Raw genomic sequence first — 12,225 nt, forward strand, 5'->3', positions numbered from 1 at the left:
ATATGCAACATCTAGATGAAACACATGCAAACATACATCTAGAAAATGAGATGAAATATTTGGAACATACACTTGAAACATACGTGTATAGCCACTGCAACATATGCAACATTTCGATCTATTTTTGTAATATCAAAATAAATCACTTGCAACGTCAAGATGAAACGTTTAAAACACTTGAAACATACTCTGCAACACGGGCTTTGCTTGGACGAATGGAGGCACGCCGGCGCGGAGGTCAATGGTGGCGCATGGACCTCGCTGTGCGGCAACGACACGGGCAACTCGCCGGTGGGCGTTGCGTCACACGAATCTCGTCCCCCTCGTCTGCTTGCTGGAGCATCCGTTGTGGAGGCTCGCCGGTGGAGGCGGCTGCGGCCGCAGCTTGCTAGCTCGGTGGAGGTGGTCGCGGTGAGCGGGCCGGCTGTGGCGAAGAGGAAGCACACGTGGAGGTGGGCGAGGCAGAGTGGGCCCAGTGGGGAATGCGGCGTGGAGGAGGCCGCAGGGGATGGCGCGTGGCACAACGGGGGCGCGGCGCTGCGGGTGACCGGCAGCGGCGAGGCGAAGTGGGGTGGGCGGATAGGCACGGCGACGTGTACAAAAGTGAGCGGTGAAAGACGTCCATCGGCCCGGACGTCTAAATCATATCATTATTATCATTTCGTGCTCGGTGCTCCCCTTCCTCAATCTTGCTTCTCGCCTCTCCGTTCTTCGGTCCGGATTTTGCGCTCTCGCGGTGCAGCTTCCCAACGCGGCAACGCGCGAACGACTGCGTGCCGAGCGGACCGAGAGCGAGATGCCACGCTATTCAATCGCAGCATGGAAACAGGACAATGCCACTAAAGTTGAGGTTATTTACCCGCTATTGCCATCGGGATACTCCCCTCTCCCTCAGTCGCTCTGGATCCCTCCTCCCCGTTCCCGTTTCCGTTCCCCTTCCGCCTCGGTCAGGACGACGCGCATCCCCGTCCGCACGTCCCCGTGCTCTCGCTCCTCCAGAGGCGACTAGGGTTTGGAGGCTGCCGAGAGGGTGCTACCCGGGCCAACTCCTCCGACCGCTCGCAGGAGAAGGAGCTCCCCGCTGCCTCGCCATCGTCTGGCCCTTTCCCATCGCCACCCGCGACCTCCAGCCCTTGTGAATCGGAAGGGTTCTGGATTTGATTTGGGAGCCAAGCTACCGGCGGACACACTCCCCTGTCTCCCGGTCTCTTCCTCCCCGAGCGGCACCCCCCTGCGTCCGCTTGCCGCTTCTAGCATCGGGGAGGTACTACGTCCTCTCCTTTTCTGTTCAATAATTTAAATATTTAATAAATGGTGATATTACTGCTGAACCGATTAGGAGAAGCCGATTGGATTGTAGCATTTCGGTAGCCCCTGATGACAGTTCATACTTTCGCGCTGTGTAGATTAGATTGCAGTTGCAGTTGCACCGGTGTACAATTTTTAATCGAATTGGCAGGTCGAATGGAATTAGTATCATTCCTGGGAATAACCGAATTGATCCTGATTGATTGTGAACCGATTGTTTAGTAGCACTTTTCTGATGATAACGCACGCTTCAAATTGTTTCAGTTTTTGTCTCAACTGATGCTTAATCAAACACTAACCGTAAATTTTGGAAACTTCTGTTTGAAGATGGCGAACCTGAGAGTTAAGAACTGAAGATCCTTAATAGATACCAAAAGAGTTACAAAAATAGCAATATCTACGCGAAGCTAGTAACCGAAACAAAGTGACCATACTGCTTTGGGCATCAATGCATCATGGTCTTTTCACACTCAAGACAGATAATCAGCCATGTGAAAAGGACTGCCCAAACAGTGAAGTTCTCCATATAACTCCTTAAGGCTGATGCTTCTATGTGCAGCTAGCTTCTCATAAAAGCTCCTGATAAGTAAGCTGTCCCAGACAGGGCCAGTCACCTTGCTTGACCTGTTCCCTGCGGTGGGGTTTGGTTGGCTGGTTCGTTTCTTCAGTTGATTCCCAAACAAAACTTAAGATGAAATTGAGTGGTAACTATAGCATGACTTGTTACTGTTGGGATCCTTAAGGATTACCTGGATAAATTGTGTTTTTCAGCTTGGGATTGCGAGTGGATGAATTAATTTTCATGTGTATATATATTGGGGGTGTGTATATTATGTTTTCGTCCTGGATTTTACCAGGCTGTTAATTCCATATTTCTACAGAAAAATTACAGAGGAAGGATATGAGGGATCCATTTGATGTACCGGTTGATCTCATTAATGCGGACCATAATGGCGGGAATCAAGTTTCCAGGACTGGTGCAGTTTCTGCTGGGGACTATGGTTTACAAAATGGTGGACCCAAATCCTTTGCTCCAAACTCCGACACTCTAGTCAGGTCTTTAATTCTTGAACAAAAGCACCTGCTGCAGACACTTTCTTTCATTTTGTTGACTTCTTTGTGAAGTGACGCTATATCTTGCATCGGCAGGCATCAACCCCAGGGTGCATCCTTGCACAAAGACTTAGTTGTGGAAGATACCAATACTCGTAACATGGATCCTGAGACCAAGGTAAACTGTTCAGGATTTGGAAAAGTTGCAATTAGATGTTTCTTTCAATCTGTGCCAAGTCCTTTGACCCTCTGATGTTTCCGTTTTGCAGGAACTTTACTTTAGATCACAATCACAAGAGGACGAGATCTTGTTGCTTCGCAAGAAAATTGCTGAGGCATCTCTCAAGGTAGGAGGGTAAAAAGGGTAAATCCCTAACAATTGTTTCTTTTCTTCTACCACTATGCCTAATTTATAACCATGGTTACTTTATTGTGATAGGAACTGAGACTGCTGAGTGAAAAACATATTCTGGAGAGGAGGCTCACAGACTTGAGGATGGTCTCTATAATCATACATCTCACTTTGCTTTCTGTTCCATTCGTAGAACTATTTATTAATTTAAATATTTGCTATTTGCTAGGCTGTTGATGAGAAGCAGGAAGAAGCTATATCTGGTGCTTTGAAACAATTGAACCAGAAGAAAGCCCATCTTGAGGACAATATGAGACTGGCAAATGAACTAAAAGTATGGTGCTATTGTACATTTCAAGAATGTAGGCTCAAAATCTCTATATGGAATGTCCTATTTACCTATTTTATACCTTGTACGTTATTTCATTATGTTTTTTTTTTTTGGGTTCATGATCCAAATATTGTGATTAGAAAAATGCCTTGCACTAAATATAACATGTGGGTCTTGACTCCTTGGCCTACATATTGATGAGGCATGGGTAAAATATTTTCTCAACCACACGCTTTAATGTGACAATTATGTAAAGCATCACCTCTAGTTTTCTGCATTTGGCTGTTCTCAGTTTTGTTGTTGTCAACTGTTTTTTATGAAATAGATTACATGCTTTCGATTGTCTTTCTGGGAACTTCTGGACTTACTATGGAATTTTTCTAGGTTGAGGAAGAAGAGCTATACTTTTTTACTTCTTCGTTGCTTAGCATGCTAGCAGAATACAATGTTCGCCTACCTCAAATAAATGCTTCCACCATTACAACTGGTACAAAGGTAATTCTTACTGCATCATCGTGTTTTGAATTGTCTGTTCCTTACTCTGGATCATTTACTGTATTGTGGCCTGAGTTTTTTTTCTGTGGTAATCATATATAAATGCAGTTTATGTTTATAAGCTAGAATACATTAGCTATGTTTAAGTATTACTGGAACTATGCGGAACTGGGAAGAAATAAATTTTGTTGATGTAACTACTGGTTGACAGAGTCGAAAGTTTTGTGACATTCTTAACAGTGTCAGTATTTCTGATGAAATCATAGTTTATTTGAATTCAGTTTTCATTGTATGCACACTCCCCTTTTGCTCGAATACTACTGTAGTATCTTTGTAATGGGTTCGCTTATCAAAAGCTAAAAGCTATACCTTACTCTACTAGCATGGTATTTTCTAATAGACTTTTTGTTAGCAGTGGAGGAGGCTTAGGAAGCTCTCTCACTCACTCAGCAGTCACTCCTAGGAGCTGAGGCTCACTCTCACTCACTTGGCAGTCAGTTGGTAGTCACTTGGGAGGGAGAGGAGGAGAAAACACACCAGGTTTTGAGCAGAGGGAAAGGAGAGAACAGTCCAGGTTTTGAGCATTCCTCTCCCTCCCTCCCGAGTGAGTACCGACTGACTGCCGAGTAAGACTATCTCCAACGAAGCCGACGCAAACACATGACCTATTTTACCGTTTGGGTCACGCACAGTGAAAGACAAAGGCACCCAAAACCGACGAACTCCAACAGCGAACGCAAAAAGAGAGCCCCCGAGCGCCGCCCGCCTCTCTCCCCGCCGAGCGCCGGCCGCCTCTCTCCCCGCCGAGCGCCGGCCGCCTCCCTCCCCGCCGAGCGCCGCCCACCTCCACGCTGGCCTCCTCCTCGCTCACCTCCATGCCGGATCTGGCCGAGGAAGGAGGGATCCGGCCGCACGCCGTCGCATATGCCTCGATCCGCCTCGATCTGCCTCGATCCGCCGCCGGAGTTCGCGAAGCACGCCGCCGGGGATGGAGCAGTGGCCGACCTGGCGCCGCCGAGGCCGCGCCCTCGACCGCGCCCACCGGGGCCGGGGCTGCGCCCGCGCGAAGGGGTCGCTCCCTCAACCGCCGGGACCGGGCCACGCCCGCACCCGCCCGCAACCGCGCTCGGCGGAGCTGGGGGCGGTGCCGTGAAGCCGCCTGAAGGGGCTGCGCGCGCGACCGCCGGATCTGGGTCTGGGGCAGCGCTCGCGCACACCAGAGTCAGAGGGGAAGAAGCGCCACCGGAGGAAGCCACCGGATTGGATCTCGCGCCGGCGGCCGGCCATGGAGCTGAGAAAGAAGCGCCGCCAGCCATGGAGGAGCGGAGCTCGCGCTCGTGGCAGCCCTATTTCTCACGCGCGCGGAGGCGGAGGTGCGCGAGGCGACACAGTTTTGGCTGCCCTCTCACCGTGGACGCAAAATAGGTAGTCCGTTTGCGTCGTCTGTTGGAGGGTGGTTTTTCACTGTGAACGATGCATTTTAGGTATGGGTCGCGTAATGCATCATCCGTTGGAGACAGTCTAAGTGAGAGCGAACCTTAGCCTGGCCAAGTGAGTGAGAGAGCTTCCTAGGACTCCTCCATTGCTAACATTATTGGCATGGTTGCACAAACTTACCAAGCAGAATTTACTCTGACACTGTGCAACAGGTTAGTTAGTATGGATAGCTACAATGAGTACTTCTACATGGCTTCACTTTTGTGTACTTCTGTTACATGGCTAGCTGCCATCATTTTGTTAGTTTATCTGTTATTCTTTTTTTTTTTAAATTTCTCCTAACCCTTAGTTACTTGCTCAGTTCGTATGGTTGCTATAGTATGCTTATTCTTAGATTAGTCTTTAAAAATCAAACCTGTTTACTAGCTTCTTTATGTTACTTTTACTTGGTGTTAACATGAGGGTGAAATTATTTCTTTTTTCAGCGCTTGTACCAACAGATGCATTGGAAGCTCAGGTCTTTAAATGTAAGTGTTTGCAATTTTGAATCCTTAAGATTGTGACATGTTTAACGTTTGACACGATGATTTTGTAAAAAAATTCATGCTGTTCTAGATTTTAAAATGTGGGTACTTATGAATGCCCTTTTTTGTATTCTATATTGAGTATTGACCCACTGAAACTGAATGTGGCTCAACCGATGTTGACTCGAAAAATGTAATGAAGCCGGTATTGTAATAAGCTTAAAACATTATTTCCTCCTTTCTTATAAAGTGTGTTTTTCCTGACCGTGTGTAGTTTTGGGTGGGTGGGTCACTTACAACTTACAAGAACAGATATCGGTGCCCCCTCTTGAAGAATTTACCATTTGGGCAGCTATGCTTTATATGGTTGTTTGGGCTTACATATGAGTTTCTTGATATAGCTCCACTGTTGGTCATCAATTTACTTTGCACAAATTATGATTGCTACATTGATGACATGTTCAAGGGTTGATCATCAATTCAGTCATCAAGATGACTTTCATTTGACAACTATTTTTTTAAGTGTGTTAATCCGTTGTATAGCTTGTGTATCATATAAACTTTATACTGATCCAGGACAATTTAGGTGATATTACTCAACCTGGAAATATATATAATCCCAATCATCAGCAAGTAACCCTATCAAGAAATGAACCTTCCCCATCTTATAATATGGTAACTACTAACATGGCCCTGTACTTAACTTTCCTAACATTTAACTTCATACATAATTGGTTAAGTGGTTCTTGTTTACAGGATTCAAATAGGAATGCTCTTCAACAGTATGCTCAAGGTCCAAGTGTTGAGCAAATGTACCACGGATCCAATTTTCAGCAGTAATTCAAGATCTTCCATTATGACATTATCTAATTATTGTTTGTAGACATCCAGTCTAACCTCTGATCTGCATGAAAATATTTTGACATCTGTTTCTTGTCTGCCTCATTCTTTCAGGGATACTGGAGGTACTACTCACTCTAATTATTTTGAAGAAGGAAGAGTAGATGGTGACTCACAGTTATACCAACCTGATGGTAAATAAATATCTAATTTTGTGATTAGACGAGATTCCAGATCATATCTATTGATATTATTGGCAATTGTAATATAGGTGATGCTTTACCTGGTATTGAGGGGTTTCAAATTGCTGGTGAACCGAGACCAGGATTTCAATTAACAGCATGCGGTTTCCCTACAAATGGTACTACCCTTTGCAATTTCCAGGTATATTGTTTTCTGACCTTTTGTTACGATTCTTTATAATTGCTATATGTGTTAAATCTTGTAAATAAAACCTTTCATCCCATTGATGTTGCTGTTCTAGTGGGTTCGCCATCTTGAAAATGGTATCAGGCAGTCTATCGAAGGTAAAGTGGGGAATTTATCCTAGATCCTGTGGCATATTATTGTTCAGATATAATTTAATTTTGCTTACTACTTCTTTATATTTTGAAATTTAGGTGCCACGATGTATGACTATGTGGTCACTGCAGATGATGTTGGCACTCTTCTTGCTGTAGACTGTACGCCTATGGATGATAATGGCCGCCAGGTTATTATTCAGAATTATAAAATATATAGGCTGTTTCTTTGGCTTTAGGATGCACTCCTACCTATGTTTTTTTTCCTGTGTATGTCAATGCTCAAGTCAACGTTTTCAACTCATTTGTTGTCTATAATAGTATGTGCTAGAATTTGGAAATTTAAGACATGCATTTATGCTACTGGTTTTCCTAGTCACGCTTAATGTGTAGAACTGTAGATGAGAGGAGTGTACTTGAGCTTTTTACCTTTTACATTGGTTCAATATTGTAACCACCAATACATGAGCATCTGATACTGGGAAACTTAGAATTTAAGTCCGCATACAGTGCTATTATTCTAGTATAACAAGTCTCCTTTTATGTAGGGTGATTTGGTGACAGAATTTGCTAACAATGGGAATAAGATAACCTGTGGTGAGTTTCCATTGCTGTGTTGCTGCAGTTTTGGATTGCTGATCTCATGTATTACAATATCATAACACTTTTCTTTATGGATTAGCTTATGGGACCCTATATATTCTCATGCCATGATTTAAAAAATTGAAGATATACTACATTGCAAGGGTTTCCTCTAGAAAATGCTTCCTGAAAAAGTTACATTTACTAGGTAAATAGTGAATAGTCAGAATAATCATGTTGGCTAAAACTGAAAGGGCATCTGATATCTTCTTTAATCAGTTATTATTAAATAAGTTAATCTTGCACAACCATGTACTAAGATTAAGGAATCAGCCTTTGTGGTTGTGGCTTTTTTCATCCCTTGCATACATGTGTCCCAAGACCCAATGTAGTGTCATGTGCTATTACTTCAAAAATGAAAATATCACTGCATTTAGAAATTTCCAAGTTGCTATGCATTTTCATTTGATATTGAAACTTTGTTTAACTATTTATGGTACTGGAGTGATGACAAGTTTGCTGGTTAAACTAATTTTCTGAGAAATCGAGTTACAGTTACCTGAATGGACATGTCATCCATTTCTCAAACATCATTCCATTTTTCGTGTCTATTTGCATGGCTTTAACTACTTGAACAAAAAGGCATAAACCTGTGTGCTGTCATATAGTATTTCTACTTGCTTCCTTACCTAACAGATGAAGTTCCATTCTACATCTGCAGATCCAGAGATGCAGAGTCATATTGATGCATATATTTCTAATGGCAGAGCTGAATTTGAAGTTTATGTCCTGGTATGTGTGAAAATGTTTGGGAAAAGACCATTTTATACCCTGAACAATCCACGTTATCTGTTTGACCCCCTGAACAAAATTTCAGCTCAATTTGCTGTCCCAAACTATTTCAACTTTTCCAATCTACCCCCTAATGATTTTCTCGTATTTCTCTGCATACAAGTTGAGTTTTAAGTTCAAATTTCGTGGGGTTTTAAATACTTTAGTTTTTCATGATTGTTTTTAATGCAATTTTGTATCTCTAGGGTTAACTTTGTAGTAAATTCTCCCAAACTATGAATATGATCATGAAATTTCTTATTGCATTTTTTTATAATAAGTTATGATGTGCTCTATAGCCCCTCAAAATTGGTACTTATGTGGACAAAAAAAATACAAATCTCATTGGGGGTGATTGGGCTGAAATAGTTTGATGGGAGTAAATTGAGTCGACATTTCATTCAGGGATTAAATGGCCAAACTAGATTGTCCGAGGTAGTAAAATAGGACTTTTTTCCAAAATGTTCATTATCCTGTCAATATTTTGGTACTAACTAGCAATGGATGCTGCGGTGCTACCTATGAAGATGACATGATGTTTACTTGGAAAGCATGTTCTCCAAGAATCTTTATCATTGTGACAAGCGTTATATAGTTGTTAATGCAATTGTAATCTTAGTAGTCATGTTTACTGCTTGCTACTACAATTTGTCTTTCATGAACTATTGATTTAGTTCTTGAAGACATAGATAATGTATTCTATAGCCTCAGTTTTTGGGACTTTAAGACACTCGATTAGATCTATTTACAGATGAAAGAAATGTGACATCAATTGTTGTATGCTTATTTTATTGTTTGGTTTTATGTAATATAGGTGTCTGGATGTTTCCTTTTCCCTTATGTAGAATAGGTCCTGCACCGGTGCACCCTATTGTTGAAGGAAAATAGTTGGGTAGAAGTATTGGATGTTATGATCTTGTTTGGGGAAGCAACCATGGCAGCCTTCTCTTTTGGAGTCCAGTTAGAACTTTCAGTTCATTCCGGGCAACTCCTATTATACCCCTGTCCTCCTAGCAACCATCTGGCGCTGCTAGCTGAACAGTCAATTTATTGATTGCACTATGATTGTATCATGCATATTTTCTACTGATGCTGGAAAAAAATTAATTAAACAATATCTAAGCGCTGTGGCTGATTTAGACCTTTTGTGCAGCAGGCTTATTCTCCTGAGGAATGGGAAGTGGCTACATTGGTGCTTACACGACCTAACTATCGGATTAAGTTAAAAAAGACCGGTGAAGTTATAATTGATGAGAAGTACTCACAAAGTCTACAGGTATTAATGTCCATGTGACATTGGCCATCATAGTAATTATAAATCTACAGTAACTATTTGATTAATCTCACATGTTTATTTGATTCTCTTATATTAAAATTTGTCTTTGCAGACAAAAATTCCAAATGGGCGCACAACTCAATTTGTTTTAGTAACTGCGGGTGCAACTCTTCCATTTAACACACTGGGAATATCAGAACCAAACAATGAGGATCACGATGTTAGGTACCAACTGTGACACCTTACTTCATAGTCAGCCTTCTCTGTGGCACAATTTTGTTTTCATTTTTTCAAATAAAATAAAAAGGAAATCCATATATCTGATTATCTGACTCTTTTTAGGTTACGTGATCTAATCGTATTAGTCATGAGAACTTTCCAGAAAAAGGTATCCCTTTTAAATGGCATTTTCTGATCTTAAACCTTATCTGGATTATGTGTTTACATGTTTTTATTTGTTTGATTTTCATGTTTGACAGGCTCTAGATGCTAAAAGAAAAGGCAAGGCTTAGAATCCATGTAGATCTGTTACAAAAGATTCTAGGTAGAACCGTAGAAGATTTTCCTATTTTTGATTGTTTTGTGCAGTATTCGATAATTTTTGTACTTGAGGCAGAACGAGCTCTTGATAGAGCAGAAATTTCAAGAGTTACCTGGTGGAGGCGTGTGGGCACATAAATGGTTAGAGGAACCTAGGATCAATTCTTATCCTGCTAGGATCAATAGTAAATTGTAGGTTTGTGTAATTCTTGCTTTCTTCTCATTGCTTGCTCTAAGTTATGCCATGCCACTGCGGTCTTTGTAAATTTGAAGCAGCCAGTGCTGCAAATAAACCTATGAGATGTTCACCGCAGCTCTTGGATATAACTTCATTTCTGTATGTTTGTTGATTTTGATTATCAACTGTTCACCATGCTGTTTACAGTAAGGTTCACAAAGAATCGAATTTGCAATGTTCGTCTCACGGGCTTCCAGTGTGCCTTTCGTTCAGCATATTGCCAATTAAGATGTTTTTAGGGCACAATTCATGAAAGGATACAACAATTTTCCTGCCTCTGGATTGAATCACCTGATTACCATGACGGTGAGAAAATTGGTTACGTTTGGAAACAATTTTGTTCCCCATGGGGAACAGACGAGCAGTAGGTTCTGATGTAGTGATGTTACAATTCCTGCATCCTGCGTGGAATGGACTTCAGGCGAGGACTCAGGTCTTCCCCCATGCTGCCAAGTGTAGAGCACTAGCTACATTACCAACTACTAACTACACTATTTGGGCCATTTTTCTTTAGTTATCACTTGCCAGATGCAGATTTGGCTGAGTTTTCTCACATTTGAGCCGAGCTATGGTGCATCCAAATGATCCTCTTGCCCTTTTGTTGTAGTTCACTTTTCACGCAATTGTACCCAGCAGCTAGCGCTAGTGCATGTGAGTTTAGAGGGAACAAAAGAGCGAAACACAATGGTGCATCCCAATGGTCCTCATGTCCTTCGTTTTCAGGTGCCCAGGTAAATGGACCCGAACTTCTCCGCGCCGATCAGGTTGGTGTACGCAAAGCCGTTCGTGGCTTTGGTCAGTTCGGCGTATGATACTCTCCGGTAATTCTTTGCTCTCGACAACATCCCGGGGGCCGGGGCTGCGTCTTTGCCTGTCTCGTCGTTGTCCTCCAGCACAGGAAAATGGTGAGCATTGAGCAGTAGTATGGCCATGAAGAGTGCGACGCTTAGGACTGGCTCCAGCGCACACGCTATCCGAAGAAGCAGACGAGAACGGTGCGTGCCCCTAGCACGCTAGCAGCCGGGCACCACGGCAAGCCGAGCTGCGGGACGCCGCCACAGAGCTACCCGTTCCCGGCGATCTTAAACCCAGATATGTTCGCGAACACGCCGTGCATTGGCACACGGCCGTCGAGTTCGTTGTAAGACATGCAGTTCGAGCTCGATCATAGTTGCCCCGCAGTGATCTCTAGCGAGGAGTAAGTAGGTTCTCGAAGTGTGAGATGCACATTTATTTTGAAACGAAAGGAATAAACTATTTGAAACCGGATGTGTGCAGCGCTTAGGCACAAGGCTGCACGGCCGGATGGTCTCACAAGAAGCAAAAATTTCCCAGTCCATCCACGGTGAGCAAGGATGCAGGGTCAGGGTGTTTTGTAGCTAAGCTAGCTTAGTTCGTTTTTCCTCTTAATAATAAAGTATGTCAAGCCATTCTATCTTACTTTAGCAAGTGTTTGGGTTGGTCCAATGACCCAAAACTTGTACTTGCATCCTTAACGGTGAGCCAAGATGGACGCCTGTTCGGGAGGCCGTATCGTATCGTGGATTATTTACTGCTGGCTGGTTTGGTGTGAGAGAAAAACACTGTTCCCGGCTAGAAATTTAGGATCGTTTACGAGCAAGCGAACAGGCTGGTCTTTAGGTATAGCCCAAAACTTGTAGTACTTGCATCCTTAATGTAAGACGTTTACACATTTTTCTTTACTAACATGTTAGATTATTATACTCTTTTAAGTTCATACGAGCTAGGAAGTTGGTTGTATTACTGCTCCATCGGTCCCAAAAATAAATTTCATTTTGGGTTCCGTGCAAGCTTGACTAGATTTATATAAAATACCAGCAACGTTTGTATCTCCAGATAAGTTTATTATGAATACAAATTTAACAATCAATCTAAT

The 12,225-nt window shown here is 42.8% G+C and overlaps 1 protein-coding gene across 2 annotated transcripts; it reads left to right on the top strand.

Annotated features, from left to right (window-relative positions):
• The first annotated feature begins 883 nt into the window (after positions 1-883).
• On the top strand, positions 884-10,514 carry LOC136528677 (uncharacterized). 2 transcript variants are annotated; one of them, XM_066521642.1, is made up of 20 exons: positions 884-1,264; positions 2,190-2,364; positions 2,458-2,539; positions 2,631-2,708; positions 2,801-2,860; positions 2,943-3,047; positions 3,429-3,539; positions 5,462-5,503; positions 6,077-6,175; positions 6,257-6,336; positions 6,455-6,534; positions 6,612-6,724; positions 6,825-6,867; positions 6,961-7,052; positions 7,410-7,458; positions 8,165-8,235; positions 9,428-9,550; positions 9,663-9,775; positions 9,893-9,938; positions 10,030-10,514. In XM_066521642.1, exons 2-20 carry the CDS (start codon positions 2,210-2,212, stop codon positions 10,060-10,062), a joined length of 1,575 nt encoding a protein of 524 aa, XP_066377739.1. In that variant the 5' UTR covers positions 884-1,264; positions 2,190-2,209; the 3' UTR covers positions 10,063-10,514. The 2 variants fall into 2 exon arrangements, with proteins under 2 accessions (XP_066377739.1, XP_066377741.1); XM_066521644.1 differs by having other exon boundaries at positions 9,431-9,550.
• Positions 10,515-12,225: the final 1,711 nt, after the last annotated feature.

The sequence above is a fragment of the Miscanthus floridulus genome, chromosome 19 (assembly GCF_019320115.1).
Source record: "Miscanthus floridulus cultivar M001 chromosome 19, ASM1932011v1, whole genome shotgun sequence".
Classification (NCBI taxonomy): domain Eukaryota; kingdom Viridiplantae; phylum Streptophyta; class Magnoliopsida; order Poales; family Poaceae; genus Miscanthus; species Miscanthus floridulus.

What these genes read in the sequence shown, in the direction of transcription:
- LOC136528677 (XM_066521642.1), top strand. Translation starts at nt 2,210, where the DNA reads ATGAGGGATCCATTTGATGTACCGGTTGATCTCATTAATGCGGACCAT. An exon ending in GGAAGCTCAGGTCTTTAAAT is followed by an intron (nt 5,504 to 6,076) that starts GTAAGTGTTTGC and finishes ATACTGATCCAG; the next exon opens with GACAATTTAGGTGATATTAC. An exon ending in CACGGATCCAATTTTCAGCA is followed by an intron (nt 6,337 to 6,454) that starts GTAATTCAAGAT and finishes TCATTCTTTCAG; the next exon opens with GGATACTGGAGGTACTACTC.